This window comes from Trachemys scripta, chromosome 14 (assembly GCF_013100865.1).
Source record: "Trachemys scripta elegans isolate TJP31775 chromosome 14, CAS_Tse_1.0, whole genome shotgun sequence".
NCBI classification, from domain to species: domain Eukaryota; kingdom Metazoa; phylum Chordata; order Testudines; family Emydidae; genus Trachemys; species Trachemys scripta.
Genome location: NC_048311.1, coordinates 20,546,259 through 20,566,961, shown reverse-complemented (window position 1 = coordinate 20,566,961; position 20,703 = coordinate 20,546,259). Strand labels below are relative to the sequence as shown.

The 20,703-nt window shown below is 44.4% G+C and overlaps 1 protein-coding gene across 6 annotated transcripts in view; it reads left to right on the top strand.

Moving 5' to 3' along the window:
• The window catches only part of TMEM94 (transmembrane protein 94), a 92,722-nt gene that overhangs the window by 49,802 nt on the left and 22,217 nt on the right, over positions 1-20,703 (top strand). For all 6 annotated transcript variants that reach the window (XR_004648176.1, XM_034790135.1, XM_034790136.1 and 3 more), the window contains 11 exons: positions 466-617; positions 1,695-1,797; positions 2,152-2,238; positions 2,750-2,866; positions 8,041-8,097; positions 10,045-10,149; positions 11,114-11,278; positions 11,645-11,854; positions 14,363-14,678; positions 16,551-16,724; positions 20,402-20,504. Coding sequence is in view for 5 of the 6 variants with exons in the window: in XM_034790135.1 (XP_034646026.1) it covers positions 466-617; positions 1,695-1,797; positions 2,152-2,238; positions 2,750-2,866; positions 8,041-8,097; positions 10,045-10,149; positions 11,114-11,278; positions 11,645-11,854; positions 14,363-14,678; positions 16,551-16,724; positions 20,402-20,504 (1,589 nt within the window). In the remaining variant the exon portion in view is untranslated. The remainder of the gene's footprint in view (positions 1-465; positions 618-1,694; positions 1,798-2,151; positions 2,239-2,749; positions 2,867-8,040; positions 8,098-10,044; positions 10,150-11,113; positions 11,279-11,644; positions 11,855-14,362; positions 14,679-16,550; positions 16,725-20,401; positions 20,505-20,703) is intronic.

Genomic DNA, 20,703 nt, shown 5'->3' with positions numbered 1-20,703 from the left:
GGATTTCATATTTTGTACTAGAGATGGGGGTGGGAGGAAATGTGTTATGCAAGAAAGACATGGGAAAATTCAGCTTTTAAAGTTACTTTTGATGCTCTTCGTTGTCTAAGGTCACGTCTACACTGTGGGTGCTACAATTGCACAGCTGTGGCACCTTAGTTATGTCACTAGCACCATAGTGTAGATGCTTTCCTGTGGAATGTGCATACATGCTACAGTTATGCTGGGGAGTAAGTGTTGCATTATGCAATAGGTGTTGCATTCTACTTTACATTCAGTTCAGCAACTTTGCAAATGAATTTTAAAGCATTGATAGTTTAAGCGGTGTAGGAAACATGTGTCCTGTGTTGAACAGATTTCTGTGGTACTAAAACACCAATGCCTTTCAGGAGATTTCCATTGAGTTGTCTGATTGTGCAGCCTTTGGATTGTCTGCCTGTCTTTTCTTCTTTAATTTGATAACAGGATGATGAACACATTGTTCTCGAGCCAGGAGACTTGTTCCCCCCTTTCTCTCCTCCACCTTCCCCGAGGGGTGAAGTGAAGAAGGGACCTCAGAATCCTCAGCTGTATCGTCTCTTTCGTGTCCTAAAGACCCCAGTGATTGACAATGTCAGGTGTGCTAAATACTGCTTTTCATGCTTGTACAGGGTGGCTTGGTTCTTGTTGCGGCCTTATATCAGAAGGGGTGGAGTTTTCCAGTCCGGTACAGGGGGCTTCAGATAGATGATATTACCTCTTATCCATTATCTGGGAATACTAGAGTTATAAGACTCTCACTGGACTCCTTCACTGGTTCTCAGCAGCTGCTAGGTCAGATGGATGCAGAAAGCCATATTCTCCAAACTGCTGGTTTAGCACCTCACCTGCAAACTGATTTGTGGTGGTGGCGGCGGCAAGGAGATCAGAGAATTTCTGCATTTGATAGCAAGCCCTTCACTTGGCCCCATTTTTATAGGGATCTGAGTTTCCTTTTTATTTTATTTTTTAAGTATGTGTTTGCAACTCAGAGACCAAGGACAAGGCTATCTGTCAACTTTCTAACCAGAGGCATCATCTCTGAATTCTGGGCACAGAGGTTTGGATCTGCAGAGAATACTAACTTGCAGGGATAGTTGCTCTCCATTTTAGGGTGGTGTAATTTTAAGTAAAATGCTAATTCTTGGATGAGCAAAGAAAGGAAGAGTGAGAGGGCTGCAGATAGCATGAGGCAGGTGTTTCATTGTTACTTGATCTGGTTCAGCAGGGGGGCAAAGCCCATTTTTAGAAACTGAGTGGGAAATATTCTCTTTCATATGACTATTGATCTTTTCGCTATGAGTGGGTGGGATTTTCTGCAAGTGCCATTTCTCCTTGAGATTTAATCAGTAATATCAGTGACCCTTCTGGTCAGCTAGAGATGTAGGTATCTGAATGTTCTCTGACCAGACATGCAAATTGGGGTTTGAGAGCTGCGGTCAACCAGCTGAGGAGTCAAGGGGAGTGCATTATATTTACTCCAGTGTCAAGTGCAAAGCTAATAGTATGGAATGCCTGGCTTTGGGTCTCTGAAACAGTGATCAGTTTCCCATCATGAAGCTATTCTGATCAAGATAAACTAAAAAGATTAGTGGAGGAAGATGCAATGTTAGGGCCTTGGGACTGTTGGTTGTTGTAGCATGGGCTGGGGCTCCTAACTGGTCTTGATGTTTCAGGTGGTGTCTGGACATGGCTTTGTCACGTCCCGTGACAGCTCTGGATAACGAGAGGTTCACAGTGCAGTCAGTGATGCTGAAGTATGCCGTCCCTATTGTATTGGTAGGTCTGACTTTCAAGCCACTGCTGTTGATGACCAATCTTGTTCCAAAGTTGCCAGGCCAGGACCATCCCAGTAGAAGTTAAGAACCTGTGGGCTTTCATGGGAAGTTCCAGCTAGTCACTAACCCTATATTCAGTTTGGGTAGCTCAGAGAAGTGCAGAGAAGGTGCTGAACAGTCAGTATGTAGGTGTAGCAATGAGATGGAGGAGGTTGTGGGGGGGAGGTTTGGTAATGCAGTAACAAACCAGCTTTGACCTCCAGGATTTTCCAGGGCTTGCAGTGTTAAGGGGAGTGGAGACTCTCTCATTCCAACTGGTGGCTTGCTGAGGGTATTTCCTCTGTTTAACTAACAGGCTGGCTTCCTGATCACCAATGCTGTGCGCTTCATTTTCTCTGCTCCTGGAATTGCTTCCTGGCGGTACACTCTTCTTCAGCTGCAGGTAAAAGAGTCTCTTGTGCCCACCCCATTCCCTCCTAACCAACGCGTACAGTGCAGCTAATTTCCTTTTAACACAAACCTCCCACGCCTTCTCAGAGTTGCTTCTCTCCCTGTGCATGCTGAGGTCAGGTGAAGCACTCAGTTGAACAGTAAGCAGAACAGCAGCTGTATCCCTAGTGTTCCCATCACGATGGGGTTTAATCTATTTGCCCTGGATTTTTTCTTTTTAATATTAAGGTTTAATGCCAAATCCATTGTGAAAACTGACTGCAAGTGGGGGTGAACTGCTGACTGCCTCTTTTATGGCAAATCCCCATGGATTGTGGGTGTCTTTCCCTCAGGGCTCCTCAGTGTGTTGCACTACTTTCGGTCTTTGCAAACTGCATCCTTTGCTCCTGATATTGCCCCGTGTCTGTCCCTGTGCTGTGGTGAAGAGGAAGTCATGTGTCTGGCCTCAGTTCTAGCTTCATCGCTGTGCCGACTCTAGTTGGTGACCTATGGTGGTTTTTCAGGTGAATGGCGTGCTGCCCATCCTTCCATTGCTCTTTCCTGTCCTGTGGGTTCTTGCTACAGCTTGTGGAGAAGCCAAGGTCCTGGCCCAGATGAGCATGGCCTCGTCCACCTCGCTGGTAGGTATTTCCCATGTCAGGTCATTGTGTGCGGAGGGAGGGGCAGAGAAGGCGATGGTCTCTGTGAGAGGAACTCAGGGGGCAGTCTGTTAATCAGGTGAATCCACAGAATCTTAAAAAATTACAGTTGGGTGACCTCTGTTGGGTCATGTCTAGCCCATCTCCCTGGGGAGCAACAGCATTGTTCCCAACAGTATGTTCCCAGTTCTCTCTCCAGCCCAGTTTCAGGTGGCCCAAGCTCTTCTCTTGGAGTTTATCCCACAGTCAAATAGATCCATTTAAGACAGGTTCTGTGGGCCAACTGATGGACAATTGTACCCTATAGTGGGAGTCTAAACTGAGACAAATGAGATGCAATAGCCAGAACAAAGGAACCTTTAGTGAATGTGAGTGGCTGGGTGTTATGATGTCCTCTTTTAACTGCTGTTATTCCCCATGGGGTCTGGGAGCTGCCACTTGAACTGCTGGGGGTTGGATTACAGGGATGCTCCCTGCAGTGGAATAGGGACTAAGGAGGTGAGGATTATTTCCCATAAGGGCAGATAAGGGTTAGCATTTTTTCTTGGAGAGGCTGGTGGGGTTCTGATCCTGAGTTTTCTGAGATATAAGCTGATCATTCAATGGATATTGGAAAACTCCCCACCCACCTGCTCCCGATGTGGTTTTAGCCAGGTGCACTATGGTGTGCTTATCTGCTTCTCAAACATCTGTTATGAAGTTTCTGCCTTTGGCACAATTGCTCAGACTACCTCCCTGTCCTCCCTGGGACTCAGTGTCTCCATACTCTCTTGGTGCCTAGTCTTCTCCCTACAGGATATGCAGAACTTACACTGAAGTCAGTGGAAGTCACCTGTATCCTGGTGCTGGCGTAGAATGAGGCAGATACTGCATCCATTGCATCCAAATGCTCCCTCACCATCTCCTTTTAGTGGTTTCCCCTCTGCGTGCTCACTGTCAGGATCACTCAGCTTCTGTCCTTGGTTCTTTGGCATGGTGAAATAGGAGCTCCTTGTCTTCCCTTCTTCATTGCTGTTGACACCTCCATCCTACCACCCCAGCTCATGCCTTGGGTGTGTCCTTTTCTGTCTCCTATCTCTTCTTCCCAGTTCACCAAATCCTGCCAGTTCTTTCTCCATGACATCTCAAATATGATCCTTCCTCCATGTCCCTACAGTCAAAGCTTGTTCAGGTCTTCGTCACTCTGGTCTTGACTAGGGCAGTCTCTTCTTTGGCCTTGCCATTCCTACCTTTCTTCCCTCTACTCCGTTCAGAATAAAGCAGTTAAGACCCTCTTCCTCTCTGTCAGCTGGACCATGTAACTCTGTTTTCTTTCCCCTTCCCATCAAGTTCAAGCTAATAGATGTTAAGGCCAAAAGGGACCATTATAGTCATCTTCTAATATGACCTCCTGCATAAGACAGGACATAGGATTTTCCTTTATTAATTCTGGCTTCAAGTGACATAGATGTGGTTGAAGTAGAACATAAATGTGGATGTTTTTCTAAAAGGTAATTTAAAAATGCTAGTGGAGAATCCACCAGTAATTTTGGCGTGTTGTTCCAATAGTTATTTACCCTCAGTATCGTTTTTGTTTTGTTTTGTTTTAAAAGGTGTCTTATTTCTAGTTCAGATTTGCCTAGCCTCACCTTTGGGCGATTGGATTTTGTTACACCTTTGCTAAATGGAACATTCAAATTTCTGTTCCACATGTAGGTACTTATAGACTGTGATCAAGTTACTCCTCTTCGATAAGCTAAATACAGTTCCTTGAGTCTTTAACTATAAGGGCTGTTTTCTTGGTTCTTCTCTAAACCCTCTCCAACTTTTAACATCCTTCTTGAATTGTTGACACCAGATTTGGAGACAATATTCCAGCAGTGGCTGCACTAAAACCAAATACAGGGTAATATAACCTCCCTGCTCCTACTCCATATTCCCTGTTTATTCATTCAAGGATTGCATTGGCCCTTTTGGCTACAGTGTCACACTGGGAGCTCATGTTCAGCTGGTTGTCTAGCATGACGTCCAAGTCTTTTTCAGAGTCACTGCTTCTTAGGCTCGAGTCCCGCAGCCTGTAAGTATGTGATCTTTGTTCCTAGATGTATGACTTTACATTTGGTCATATACGGATGCATATTGTTTGCTTGTGCCCAGTTTACCAAGTGATCCAGAGTGCTCTGTATCAGTGATCTGTCCTCTTCATTATTTAGCACTCCCCAATATTTGTGTCATTGACCAACTTTATCACTAATTACTTCATTTACTTCCAGGTCATTGATAAAAATATTAAATAGCATAGGGCCAAAAACCAATCCCGGTGGGACCCCACTGGAAATACCCACTCAATGATAATTCCCTGGTTACAGTTACATTTTGAGACCTTTCAGTTAGACAGTTTTTAATCCATTTAATGTGTGCCTGTATTGGTTCTAGTTCCTTAATAAAAATGTTGTGCTGTACCAAGTCAGATGCCTTACAGAAGTCTAAATATATTAAATCAATATGATTATATTTAGCAACCAAACTTGTAATCTCGTCAAAAAATTATATCAAGTTAGACAGGGTCTGTTTTCCGTAAACCCTTGTTGATAGCATTAATTGTATTACCTCATAATTCTTTATTAATCCAGTCCTATAACACCCTGTCACAGAATGGCCCGCCTGGAGTAGCCTCCTGCGGCATGACAGGCACACCTGCCTCAATTTCCCTTTTCAGAGTCTCCAGTAAATCCACTTCAGGCTCTTTTGCTTAAATAATGCCCCTCCGTGAAGCCAGTTTATTACCAAAACACAGTTAATTGCTTCCCAAGAAAAATCCCAAACAGTCCATTTCCAACATCCATTGTATATAGTCCTTAAAACCCCACTCTTCCCAGTGGAAACTCCCACAGCCTCTCTGCTGGGAGATCATCGTTATCAGGGGAACATCCCTCTCTCCTTCTGGCCCTCTCCTGGTTCCTCTGAGTCCAGCCCTGGAGATGTCCTCAAGTAAGCTCCTCTTCTGCTTTCCTGCCTGCAGCACTTGGCTCTCTCTCTCTGATAGACATCAAGCAATTCCTGCTGCTGCTTTCCTGCCTTCAGCCTTCTCTCAGGAACCACAGTTAGTTTTTTGGCTCTGGCAGCTCTCACCTCCTGCCCTTTTCCTTTGCTCCACTGGTCTGTGCTCTCAGATTCCCCTGACTCGCCATGTCTCTCTCCCCTGGTCCTTTATAGCCCCCAGGTGCTGCCGCCGCCCTCTTAATTGGCCAAATGAGAGCACCTGCTCTGGCAGAGGCATGCTGGACCTACTTCATTTACCCTGTGACACAGCCTTTCCATTATTTTGCTCAAGATTGAAGTCAGGCTGAGAGGCCTATTATTACTTGGGTCATCCCCATTTACCATTTTTAAATACACCTCTACCCTGATATAATGCTGTCCTTGGGAGCCAAAAAATCTTACTGCGTTATAGGTGAAACCGCATTATACCGAACTTGCTTTGATCTGCCGGAGTGCGCAGCCCCGCTCCTCCGGAGCACTGCTTTACCGTGTTATATCTGAATTCGTGTTATATCGGGTCTTGTTATATCGGAGCAGAGGTGTATTGGCACAACATTAGCCTTCTAGTTCTGGAATTTCCCCTGTGTTCCAAGACTTAGTGAAAATCAACATTAGTGGTCCAGAGAGTTCCATGGCCAGCTCTTTTAAAATTCTTGGCTGCAAGTTATCTGGAACTGCTGATTAAAAGATGTCAGGCTTTGATAGCTGCTGTTTAACATCCTCTTTAGTTAATGTTGGAATGGAAAGCATTTCATCATTATCACATGATATGAATACATCATCTGTCTTGTTCCCAAATACAGAACAGAAATATTTATTGAACACTTCTTCTTTATCTTCATTATTGTTGACAATTCTACTATTCCCATTGTCATGGTTCCTTTTGTTCTTGATATGCTTAACTCAAAAAAACCCCAAACCCTTTTCCTTGTTATCTGTAACTCTGTTGGCTATAGATTTCTTCATGTGTCCTTTTCATTTCTTTATCAATGTTTTCTACATTTTCTAGCTTCTAAGTTTTATTCATTGCTGTCAGTTTCCTCTTTTTTCCATCTGTTATGTATTGTTTTTATTTTTTATTGTTGCTTTCACTTCTCTTCTAAGCTAGGCTGGTTTTCTAACCAGTGTACCTTTGTTTCTTGATTGTGGCCTTTTGGGTATTTATTAAAATGTTCTTAAACACTTCCCAATAATCACTCACATTTCTCTATGTAAATTTTCTCCCAGCTGTTTGGCTCATGTGGGTTGTTTAAGTTTGTGAAATGGGCCCAAGTGCAAGTATTACTGATGGGGACTTTATTCTATTTACATTTGCAATCACTATTTTTTTTAGTTTTGTGAGTTGTTCCTCTTTCTGTCAAGATGAGAATCCCGCTCATTGGATGCAAGACATTGAGTTGTGAAATCGTCATCTATAATTTTCCCTCCCCTTCCAAGCTCTGCATGATTCCACCCCGCCTACATCCCTGATTTCATTCCTATCCTATAGCCCCTTTCATTCTGCCTCCTTCCTCTGTGTCCCTGATGTTACAGCTGCCCACCTTTGAAATCCCTTCTTAAAGATCCCTGCTTTCACCCAGTCCAGATCAGTTCAAACACTGCCTCCTTCTGCCTCAAAATATCAGCCTAAGAAAGAGCTGCCTCCTGGTGCATCTAACTGGTCTAATCTGTCTCTTGAGTCTGTAAGCTTTTCAGGGCAAGGACCATGTATTCATCCATGTCCTGTACAGCACCAAGCATGGTGCTTATGCTTAACAGATAAATAATAACATGGACTACTGGAGGACAGGTTACTGGATTTGATGGACCATTGGTCTCTTCTGGTATGGCAGTAGAGAGTAGGGTCCCTCCCTTCATCTCGCGGAAGGAACACTATCAGAGAGGTTCTCTGGTTCTCCACTTGTAAGGTAACTCCCTTCTCTTCAAGTGCCAATATATATTTATGCCTGTATCTGTATTTTTCACTCCATGCTTCTGAAGAAGTGGGTTTTTTACCCACCAAAGCTTATGCCCAAATAAATCTGTTAGTCTTTAAGGTGCCACCATACTCCTCGTTGTTTTTATTCAGAGAGGGATGCGTCTCATGTACCATTTCTGAGCACACTGATAGTAACTGGTCTCTTCTCTTGCTACAGCTGGCTAAGTTTTCAGAGGACACACTCAGCAGCTACACAGAGATGGTATCTTCTCAGGTACTGTTGTTACTATTTTTTACAAGGCTTCCATTCTCTTTCTACTTCACTGTGAGCTCGATAAGATCCTTCCCTTTCTCTCTCTGTGTTCTCCTGCTAGTCCCTAAACCTTCACTGCTGGTGACAGAGGCCTGCTGGCATTCTTTATTTGCTGCTTTATTTTGCTCTGCTTGCAGGTTCGATGTCTTTCCCACACACCTTCTCATGTAGAAATTGCTCTACTGGCCAGGGTTGAGCTAAATGTGACAGGTGGTCCAGCTTGTACCCTTCAGGTTGCCATGAATTAGAATTTTGGTGAGGTTTTGAAACTAAGCTTTCCTGTCTTGGAGAAAGCTTCTGTTTCAAGTCCTGGTCGCTGTTACTCCACAGGTGGAATAACTGGTCAAGAAATACGTGTACATAGCAGGAGGCTGGGGCAGAGAATTTAGCTTATCTTAAAAAACAAACAACCCTCATCCAATCAAAACTAGTGAACAGGGAGATGGGAAGTAGCAGCAAGACTGGAGCCCTGGCAGAGGTGAAATATGGAGAGAGGAGAGTGGGTCATTTGGGATGAAAGCCTGATCCTACTTCACCAGATTCTTAATAAGCTTGTGTACATTAATAACGCTTCCCATATCAGAGCAAGCAAACTTTCAAAGGAACTGTCTGGATCCAGCCCCTCTGCAAATTATATCACCCAGATCAAACAGGAGGATACTGTCTTGCCTAATCTGGCGTTAGGATTTCCATTTCCCTGGGGAAGCAGAGGGATTCCCAAGGCTAATTAGAAAATCCCAGATGTCACCAAGCTCAGTCTCTCCCTTTGCCACTGCTAGCTCCCACTCATATCGCTTTCGCTGAACGTTTTCTTACCTTCCTTTGCCAGTTCATCCTTCAGCTGAGCTGTGCATTTCAGTGCTTGAATAGTTAAAAAGTAGTGACTTGAGATCATCTCCCTTGCTGCATGGATCTGTTCCCTTTTTCTGCTTCTGTGCGAAGACCTTGGCTGTAAGAAAGTGTCTGGATTAAACATGGCCTTTTCTTTTTGTGTTAAATTAAATATTGTTCTGCAGTTCTGACTACAGATATGGTGAGATTTAATCTGTCTAGGTTTGTACATGGCCCCTATCAACATAGTGTCTGAGCACTGGAGGAGTTCAAGCACGGGAGGAGTGATGCAAAGTAGTAGCAATCCAGAAATGCATATAAAGCTTGCAGCTCAACATCAAAATGCAGACCCAGTTCAGCTGGGAACAAGAAACACACAGCTCTGAGGCTGGGACTAGATCCCAGATTTACAGAGATGAGCCCATATGTGTTAGCCTTCTGTCATCCAGCCTCTGTTTGGGATAGTGCTCCTGTGGGAGACTAAGGTTGTCTGTGACAGCAGCACGTTTAGTTTGTAATATTTTCCCTCATTCAAACCTTCCTTCAGTTGTTCATAGATTTGATTTTTAGTTAAATTGGATGAGGAGGTAATGGTTCTAGCAGGAGATAGAACCCAGACTCCTGACTCCCTGGGCTACCTTGCGTAAGTCATTGCACCTCAGTTGTCCCATCTGGAAATGGGTTTAATAGGCATGTGGTGGGGCACCGAAATCCTTTCATCCAAGGAACTGAGCATATTGTTTAGGAAAAGGTGCTGCCTCTTGGAATCTAGGTTAACTGAGGTGAAACCTCTTCAAAAGTCTCACCTGTGTTTTCTGGAAAGACTATGATGGCCCCACCAGAGTCCCTGTTCAAAGAACATACTTGCTGTTTGCATTCAGCCGGGGGAGTGCCCTTGCCCTCGAAAACCTCAACCTACTCACACTTAAAGTCCTGTCCCCCGGCAATGGATTGTTTCACAGGGTCTCTTTGACTCAAACCTATAAGCATGTTTGTTAACTTCACACACCCCTCCTCCCCCTTCCTCACCCAGGCTCTCCCCAGCGAATTGTCACCTGTGGTCTGCTTCTCTGACAGGAAATGATACGTTGTATCTGGAGCCACTTTCTGTGTGTTTTAAAAGGCAAGTCTCCAACACTCAGCTTCACCTCCAGCTTACTTCACAGCCTGGGATCCGTCACTGTGAGTATCACTAGGTTATCACAAGGAAGACACCTAAACGGGACACCTTGCTCTCTTCAATCACTGTGAAAATCCCCTAAGAAACAGTGCTGTAGGTGCTCCATTCACAGCGTTCTGAGTAAAGGTCTTGTGGGGGTTCTAGTCTTCTGGGTTTGCAGGGGCTTTATAACCTCGATTGTAAAGTGCTTTGATGTCTAATGATGAAAAGCGCTATATAAGAGCTATACATCTATATAATAAGATTCCAGGATTTTCAATCGGAAGCCTAGAATGTCTGCAGAGTCAGTGTGAAGCAATGGAAACTGCTGTGTGTATGGCTAAGAGCTCTTTTTGTTTAGAATATCGCCATGTTCTGTTATCGCTGGGATTCGACATCTCTTCCCATCCAATTTTTATGCTCTCATCCGTTTTCCACTTTTTTACACTTTATGAATTTCACCCGTACGACAACACGGGCGTTAGCCTGATTATAACTGTCTTTGAACCAAATGGGCACCTATCCTCCCAGGAGCACACTTCTAGTAAAGACAGTGGTTTAGAGGACATTCAGTGTGGTCTGGTAGCTTAAACCCCGGCCATACTCTGGTTCTATTCCTAGCTCTGCCAATGACATTAAAAAAAACTCTTGATCTCCCTGGGCCTTGGTGTACAAGTCTGTATTGTACCTATTTTTCTTGCCTCCTGCAAATGGATTTCATGCTTAGTTTTAATATTTCCTAAAATGAAACTTGCATTATGTGACTATTAATCTAGATAGAACCAAGTTGTGCTCAGCACACCTGGGCATGCTTTCAGAATGCACTCTCAAGACAGGAGGTTGCTTAACAAGGGACTTTTGTCCAACTTTGTATCTGAAAACCCACCCGAGCCTTCTGCTGTTTTTCTGTGAATATATATTTTAAACATTAACTCATTGGGTGTTTGTATTTTGGGGGGTGTTGCGGGATGTCTTGGGGTGTTTTAGGTGCTTTGCTGTGTAGACAAGCAGGGGATTCTATCCTGGCCAAATCCCAGTCCAGAGACTGTTCTGTTCTTCAGTGGGAAGGTGGAAGCCCCTCATGATAGCCATGAAGACCTGACGGATGAACTCTCCACGCGCTCCTTCTGCCACCCAGAGATGGATGAGGAGGTGAGGGCTAGGTCATCGACAAAGTGATGCTTTGCTTTCAGCCTGGCGTGGCTGGCAGCCTTCGCACTACCTGCCAGGCAACTTGATTCAGTTCATGATCTGGCAGGGCTTGCGGTGGTGTAGAAAAGCAGGTGTTGGGCTCCTCGAGAAGAGGGTCGTTGCTTGAATGATTAAGGAATGCTGAGGACCAGCTCCTCCAAAAAGCATCCTGTCCAGTCTTGTTCAGTAGAGACCAGAGGCTGCCCCACCCCTGCTACCCAAATCCATCCCAGGGTAGAACAGGCCTGGCATCATGCAAATCAGTAGTGGGGATTTCCCATTCCATCCCATAAGTGTCTCATCACTTCACCTCCTTGCTCTCTCTAGCCCCATGAGAGGGATGCTCTGCTCTCTGGTCCCATGATGGATATGGTCCACATTGCCAATGAACAGGAGAGGAACGACTGGTCTAGTGACACTCCAAAATCTTCTGACGTCCATGTCCACAGAAAGCCAAACAATAGAAGCAAGCATCCATCGGGGTCCAATGTGAGCTTCAGCAAAGACACGGAGGGTGGTGAGGAGGAGGCAACCCAGGTAAGGTATGCAAAAGTGGATGCAGTCAGCCTCTCACTGAGCTGTAGGACAAGCTGCATCAAGTGGAGAAAGAACCCTGCCCACCCCCTGATTTGCGTTAGAGGATGGCGGAATCTAGCAGATTTATATGAGTTAAGTAAGGAAAGGAGCAGCTGAATCTCATTGTACTCCGTGCCTTTTGCTGGCCTTGTGGATGGGAAGATGGCCCTCCAGCCAAAATAACATTATACTCAGCAGTGCTTGGCAGAGACACTCTACACAGCAAGTTACAGCCAGCACCGTAATCCTATTAGCTCCCACACCTTTGGATTTCTCCTCTTTCTGTGGGGTGAGAGAGCTGTTCATTTAAAGGGGCCCTCTTCAAAGTCTGAGGATTTAGTTAGTAGTACTATAGTGGCTGTAGAGGAGAGAACAGGTTGTGAGGAGCCTCCTCTTCAGCATCCCAGTGATTCTAGCTCTCTGCTAGCCTAGCTGCTGGTTTGGGTCAAATCTCTGGCACACATGCCTGTGTGGTACATGAGAACGGCCATACTGAGTCCAGCCATCTAGCCCAGTATCTTCCAATAGTGGCTGGTGCCAGGTGCTTCGGAGGGAATGAACAGAACAGGGCAATTGATCAAGTGATCCATCCCCTGTCATCCAGTCCCAACTTCTAGCAGTCAGAGGCTTAGGGACACCCAGAGCATGGGGTTGCATCCCCTAATAGCCGTTGATGGATCTGCCCTCCATGAACTTATCTACTTCGTTTTTTAACCCAGTTATACAGTTGCCTTTGCAACATTCCCTGGCAACAAGTTCCTCAGGCTGACTGTGTGTTGTATGAAGAAGTATTTCCTTATATTTGTGTTAAACCTGCTACCTATTAATTTCATTGGATTGACCCCTGGTTTGTGTGTTATGTGAAGGGGTAAATAACACTTCTTCTCTATTCACTTTCTCTTCATCGTTTATGATTTAGACTAATAGACTAATATCCTTGGTCTGCATCCCAGAGAACCGGTCAAATGATGAAGACGGTTTTTTAAACACATGGTTCAAATTTGATTTGCTACTGCTTTTCATTATTCATGAATATTTGATCACCAAGCAGTCAACAAAATATATAAATACTGAAACTGACAAAGAAGTCTATTAGAAAGGCATTATTCCATAGTCTTCTATGAAAAATGTTAGTTACTCAGTCAGGGACCAGAATCTAAACCATGTAACAGGTGACCAGTTTTGACCTTGAATACCGAATATCAGTAATGGATACTTTACCTATAGCATGCCAAGTGTTCATTTGTGGTAGATGTAGAATAATTCCACATATAGGGCCTATGTGCTATGATCATACAAATAAATAATAATAATGAATACGTTCACAAAACCAGCAGTAGAATGTGAATAATTCATGAAGTCAAAAACAAAGAAACCCAAGGTCAAATTAACCAAGTTTCGTTTTCATTAAATACTAATTGACTGGTAATACTGGCCACTCATATGTACTGATTGTGCTCTGTTATTCTGAATTTACATCACTGTAGCTCCATGGATTTCAGTGACGTTACTCCTGACCTACCCCAGTGTAAGCAAGGGGAGAGTTGGGCATAATATCTTCTAGTGACAGATTATGACCCTAAGGGTATGTCTACACTGCAATAAAAGACTCACCCCGGCCCGTGTCACTTGACTGGTAATGGCCTTGGTGCTTAAGCAGGGCTCACAAAGATGTGCTTTTTGCTGGGGCAGATGTCTGTGTGTCTGTCTAGTGTTGCCTGCTTCAGTTGCTGAATTGTAAGGGGAAGCAATCAGGGAAGAATCTCACTTCATTCCCCTTGCACATCCTTCAGCATGGGCTGCATGTCCTTTTTCAGAGAAGAAAAGCGTTCTCTCTACTGAAGGCCCTTTCCCCCTGGGAAGGGTTGGTTCTTTTAAAGACAGAACTAAAGGAGGTACCTGTTGCTAGTGTCTATGATGAGGATTCTCACATCTATTCTTGTGCATTTATGGGATGTTACACACCACCTTCTTCTCAGGAGACTTCATCCCCATCCCTCAAATTTCTGTCATCTTAAGATCAATCCTACAGTTCTTTCCCTGGTTATCTTCTGAGCTTGTTCATACTCCCACCTATGGCAATGGTAAAACTCCCACAGATTTCAGTGTGGGAAGGATCAGGAACTTACTATTTGTTTTTCTAAATTTGTTACTAGAAAGTAGTTTAATCTCCCTGGAAGAACCCTTTACAGTAGTCACTCCCTCATCGCATACTCATTCATTTTCCTCCCTTAGAATTTGAACCATTTAAAAAACATTCTTTTTACTCCTCTGGAGAATCTCAGATTGTGGAACTAGGGAAGCTGCTATTTTTGATAAGTGGAGGAAGCAACGGCCTGTTAATCTTCCCTGTTATATCTGGGATTCTCTCTTCTGCTAAGGGATACTAAACTTGGGATGGGAATTGGAGCCTCTCTAGCAACTACGTTCCATTATAACTAATCAGGATTTTCTTGCATGTCTTATCAGGCTGGCGGTGACACTGAGGGACTGGCCTGTGAGGCTGAAGACTTCGTGTGTGACTACCATCTCAAAATGCTCAGCCTGTCCCAGGACCAGCAGAACCCCTCCTGTATCCAGTTTGACGACTCCAACTGGCAGATGCACCTAACCTCCCTGAAGCCTCTGGGCTTGAATGTGCTGCTCAACCTCTGCAATGCCAGTGTGACAGAGCGCCTGTGCCGCTTCTCTGACCACCTCTGCAACATTGCCCTCCAGGAGACCCACAGTGCTGTGCTGCCTGTCCATGTGCCCTGGGGGCTCTGTGAGTTTGCCAGGCTAATAGGTAAGGAAGAACCAAACAAGGAGACAGCTGAGAAATGGGAGCAAGCTTTCATGGTAGTCTTACTGAGCCAGCTGAATCCTGGGAGAGTACCAGAATGGTACCCCTTTGTTAGTTTTTTGTTGTTGTTTTTTTAATAGATTCATAGATTCTAGGACTGGAAGGGACCCCGAGAGGTCATCGAGTCCAGTCCCCTGCCCGCATGGCAGGACCAAATACTGTCTAGACCATCCCTGATAGACATTTATCTAACCTACTCTTAAATATCTCCAGAGATGGAGATTCCACAACCTCCCTAGGCAATTTATTCCAGTGTTTAACCACCCTGACAGTTAGGAACTTTTTCCTAATGTCCAACCTAGACCTCCCTTGCTGCAGTTTAAGCCCATTGCTTCTTGTTCTATCCTTAGAGGCTAAGGTGAACAAGTTTTCTCCCTCCTCCTTATGACACCCTTTTAGATACCTGAAAACTGCTATCATGTCCCCTCTCAGTCTTCTCTTTTCCGAACTAAACAAACTCAATTCTTTCAGCCTTCTTTCATAGGTCATGTTCTCAAGACCTTTAATCATTCTTGTTGCTCTTCTCTGGACCCTTTCCAATTTCTCCACATCTTTCTTGAAATGTGGTGCCCAGAACTGGACACAATACTCCAGCTGAGGCCTAACCAGAGCAGAGTAGAGCGGAAGAATGACTTCTCGTGTCTTGCTCACAACACACCTGTTAATACATCCCAGAATCATGTTTGCTTTTTTTGCAACAACATCACACTGTTGACTCATATTTAGCTTGTGGTCCACTATAACCCCTAGATCCCTTTCTTCCGTACTCCTTCCTAGACAGTCTCTTCCCATTCTGTATGTGTGACACTGATTTTTTTCTTCCTAAGTGGAGCACTTTGCATTTGTCTTTGTTAAACTTCATCCTGTTTAATTCGGACCATTTCTCCAGTTTGTCCAGATCATTTTGAATTTGAGTTGGAAAACTGGAGTGCAGATCTGACTCTGATCTCTCTTTGGATCAATGCTCAGAGGTTTGACATCAGACTTGTTGCCAGTGTCATTGGAGAGTTCACCGCTGACAGGTTGAGACACGATGCTACAGTCATTGAGTGACATTCATGGCTAAGAGTTTTTCCAGCCAACACAGGCTAAATTTTGGAAAGTTCTAGTTCAAATCCTTCAGTGTTACAGACAGCAGCAGTGCTGATGAAGAAGCTTTTTGCCCCACAGTGGATAAAGAATGACCAATAAGAATGGACGAATTGCTCTTCTGGTATCTTTGTCAGTGTTACTGTTTAGGCTTCTGTGTATTACAGAGAAACTGGTAATGGTTAGCCGTAAATAATATGTAGCACTTCACATCTTCAGTACTTCATAATCTGCATCCCACTCTTGTGAGGTAGATAAGTATCAATGTCCCCATTTAAGAGGTGAGGCACAGGAGAGTTAAATGACTCGTCCAAGGTCACGCAAGGAATCGGTGGCAGAGCCAGGATTAACATTTAGCGTTTCTGACCTCTTGTTCTTCTGCATTGCTCCGCTTCTCTTAAATGAATCAGGAGTGCTAAGGACTCCACTAATAATATCATCCGGCTCTTATATAGCACATCTCATCAGTAGATCTCAAAACGTTTTAGTGTACGCACATAGTGAGAACGCAGGCAAGTCAGCTAGGTAAGTCTAACCTCTGTTGCTTGGCTGTTAGCACACACTGGGGCTACATAATGTCACTGGCTTGGTTTCTGGTGGATGCTGCTGCTGGGAAGGTATCAGAATGACTGCAGCTAGTGGGCGGGGTGGAGCAGCAAAGTGAGATCTCCTCCATTTTGCTTTGGGTTGTGTTTAATCTTTCGCCCCTTTACATTCATGTTTCAGGTTTCACACCCGGAGCCAAAGAGCTTTTCAAGCAGGAGAACTACTTGGCTTTGTACCGCCTGCCGACTGACGAGATGGTGAAGGAGACAGTACTGGGAAAACTCTCTTCCATCACCAAGAGGAGACCGCCTTTAAGTCACATGATCAGCCTTTTTGTTAAGGACACCACCACCAGTAAGGCTGCTTCCCTTCTCTCGGGTGTAGGTGTTGGATATAGTGGGGGAGGGAAATGGAGTCTTTTGCGAGTCTCAAAAACAATCTAGGAATTGCCAGAGTAGAATAGACCAAGGCTCCATCTAGACTGATAACCTGTGTCTGCCTGCAGCCAATACCAACTGCTAAAGAGGAAGCTGTAAATTTCTTGGTAATGCACCTCACTGTGCAGTGCTATAACATGTTGGGAGGAATTTCTTCCTGACCCCAGTGTGTGACCAGCTCTTGCCCAGAAGCATAAAGATTATGGATAACCTTTGTAATTTGATTCTGGCTAATGTTATATCCAACATATTAATGATCTTGTGTGCCTGTGTCCTGGAAAAGCAGAATAAGAAGAGGTTCTTGATTGTCTATGTACAGACTTTGTTGTCCCAGCGAAATCAATACTATACAGAGTTGAAAGTCCCTGGGAGTAAACCATATCCTTCTGTCCAGCAGTTAATCTTACACCTTGACCTGGGAAGATTTTTTTTATATCTGTTCCAGTTGCTGCCATCTTGTCTTTATAGGAAAGGCTTTGAAATGTGTTGTTCAGAGTTGACTGCTGGGATTCTCAATATAGGGAAACACTTTTAATCTTGCATCATTCTAACTTCATTTCCTAATTTTGAAAAGTTTTTTTCCCTAGAGGGTTCAGACGTGTGTGTGTGTGTGACCGTAATAATGCTGTCTAGAGTGAACTGTAAGAAGAATTTTAACAGTGAGGGTAATTAACCATTGGAATAATTTACTAAAAGATGTGGTTGATTGTTCATCACTTGAAGCCTTTAAATCAAGGTTGTGTGGCTGTCTAAAATTGTGCTCTAGGTCAACCAGAAGTTATGAGCTTGGTGTAGGAATTACTGGGTGAAATTCTCTGGATTGTGTTATGCAGGGGGTCAGACCAAATCATAATGGCCCCTTTTGGCTTTAAAAATCTTGTATGGATTCAAAGATTCATTCCACCATAACAAGACCTCCGTAAGGAAACCAAATATGGACAGGTAGTAAATTCTGAACCCTTAGCAGAAATGGTACATAACCCATCTCTAGGTTCCCTTGTCTCGTTTAGTGAAATAACGTCCCTGTTAATTTCACCCCAAATCCACAGTAACGTGAGGTGAGTTAAGGATTCACGTGCTCCTGGAGTGAAATGACCCAATGGCCTGTACTGCCTCCATCTTCCCTTGTTGTATTTAAAATCTTAATTTTCCATAGTCTTATTTTGATTACTGCACCAGTGCTGGAGGCTGGGGTTACTGTTAGGAATCTCTTGTTTAGGAAGAGTTTTAACACAAGCCCATATCCAATGCAAAGAGTGATCTGGCTCACTTGGGCAGACTCACTGCTGCTCAGTTAGCCTCTATCTCTAGCCTACAAGAAAACAGCTTGATTCAGTATTGACCACAGCCAGCCAGCAGGAGCACCTCGTCTCCCAGCCCCAGTACCAGGTGGGAGCAGGGATTTCACCTAGCTTACTGCCAGGAGCCTAGTGAGGAGTCTCTTGCTTTGTAAATCAACGTAATTTGGCAGGGCATACATGTAAATAGTGAAGTCACGATGTTTAATACCCATCCTTAGCCATTTCTAAATAATCCCACTGCTCGTTAGCTAATGGTTATGTTCCCAGGTCAGGTTGTTAATTTACCTAGAGTTATAGCCTAGGGGTTTTTTAGTTGTTTCCTTGTGCCGTGAGGCATCTGATCTGTACGTCTTTGTAGATTCTTTTTCTGGTCCCTTGAGTGGTTTGTGTAAGGCGTAGGCCGTGAGTGTTACATGGATGTCTGTTTGTGGCTTAGGTGCAGATTGTAGGGCAAAAGCCAGAGTGAACAATGGCCCCTGTTTTAGCAGAATCCCATTTCTGTTATTAACCTTGTGATTTACTAATCCCAGCTGGGGGGAAGTTTAGCTCACGGTGCCATCAATGACATTGGAATCAATGCCGCTCCAGCACAGATTGGAGCGGTACGCGCCCTGTGTCACTGGCATTAACTTCTACAGAGTGACAGTGGGGTGGGCTGTGCAAGGTGCTGTTGATGTTGAACAGAAACTGTGTGGGATGGAAAGCAGAAATGTAGCTGCTGGTGTGCATCTGTGTGTTTGCCCACCAGCTCCTACTCGGTATATGAGGCCTGGGGACTTTGCAGGGTCAGCTAGCATCTCCTGCCCCTTTGTTCACAGCAGAGGCTATCTGACCATACATCCACTATGGGAGGATATAAAGTTTTTACAGTAAAATTAACCCAAGCCTCACACAAGCTGTCCATTGTGTTCCTCTAACAAGTCCCTTCTTTCACATTCTGCTCCTATTGCATTCAGATATTTGTTATGCTGATAAACTCAGCATGTGGTGTCTATTTTTAGTACAAAGCAGAGAGCTGGTATGTTTTGGAAAATCCTCAAGTATTCATGAAGGTCCCTGCCTGATTTGCATGAACGGATATTCTTGGCTCTTGACCTCGTTGGCTAGCATGAGTGTCGGCACTCGGCAGCAGTGCCTGCAAGCGTCTTTGGACTCGCTTTTTGGAAGTGATTTTTTTTTTCTTTAGATCAGCTTTGAAGCCATTGGGGGCAGTCGCAGAGCAGCTGGAGGAGGGAATCAAATTAACCTTGACAGTGAAAGCTATGTGCATGTAATGTTAATGTTTCCACATGAGCTAATGAGAGAGGAACTCTGGAGTAAAGGCAGCCCCTCCATCCTTGACTTTAGATCTACCTACCAGGCCCTGGTCTTGTACCAGATAAGTGAAAATCACATGATGATCTGACACGCCCTGGAACACCCAGGCCCAGCTGGATGAGTTGCAGGTTATTGTTCAGCCTTAAAGTATCCTAGAATTGGAAAAGGTGGAACGATCTAAAAGATCATGGACATTAAGGAATCTTGGCACCTCCTCTGGTCAGTGCGAGGGGTTCTCCTCTACAGTACGTCTTCTAGAGCTTTTGTCCAGCCTCGTTATAAATGCCCCATGCAATGACCGTTAATCACCCAAATTCTCCTGTGGAATAGTGCTGACAATCATAATACTTCACTCTTATCCAGTGCTTTTCATCAGTAGATTGCAAAGCGCTTTACAAAGGAGGTCAGTATTGTTATCTGAGGCACAGGGAGGTGAAGTGACTTGCCAGGCCAATGAATAGAACCCAGGTCTCCTGTGTCCCAGTCCTGTGCCCTTTCTAGTCCATGCTGCCTCCAATTCAATAGGCTCCAATCTATTAACAGGCTTTCACTGTTGTTCAACTCAAATTTCCCGCTACTTAGTTTCATCTCATGGCTCCATTACTCCTGGTTATACCCTGATTTGGAGGAGTACTGGATACAGAAGCAACCTGGTCCTCACTTTTCTGCAGGAGAAAGATCATTGCAGTGTAAGGGGAGAGGTACTGGAACTGGCTACCAGGTCCACAGTTTACCACTAGCTCAGTTAACTTATAGCCAGGCAAAGAGCAGCCAAACCTACATCATCTCCTCTTGAACAGTCTCTGTTCAGTGGCTGACACACTCTTGACATGGCCAGTGGGGATGTATTGGGTAGATCAGGACGTTCTGTCTTATTATGGGATACTCTGTAGTTTTTAACTGTCAAACGAGCCATTGGAATTCAGTCCCTTGGTTGGGAATGTACAGGTGAGACACTTACCCGTTTTTCCCCTAGGCACTGAGCAGATGCTTTCTCACGGGACAGCTGACATCATTCTTGAGGCCTGCACAGACTTTTGGGATGGTGCTGATATCTACCCCCTCTCTGGCTCGGACAGGTGGGTGGCCTTACCTCATTGGCATACAGGAGTTGCTGGTTTAAAATTAATTACTGGAGAGAATTATGTTTATATTAAGGCTCCACATAACAATACTTTATATGCCATTTATAAATGATAAATAGCTGTTATAAATGTGAGTTGTCTGTAGTTGGTTATAAGCACATCGTTAAAAGGGGTTACATGGTTATAAGCAATC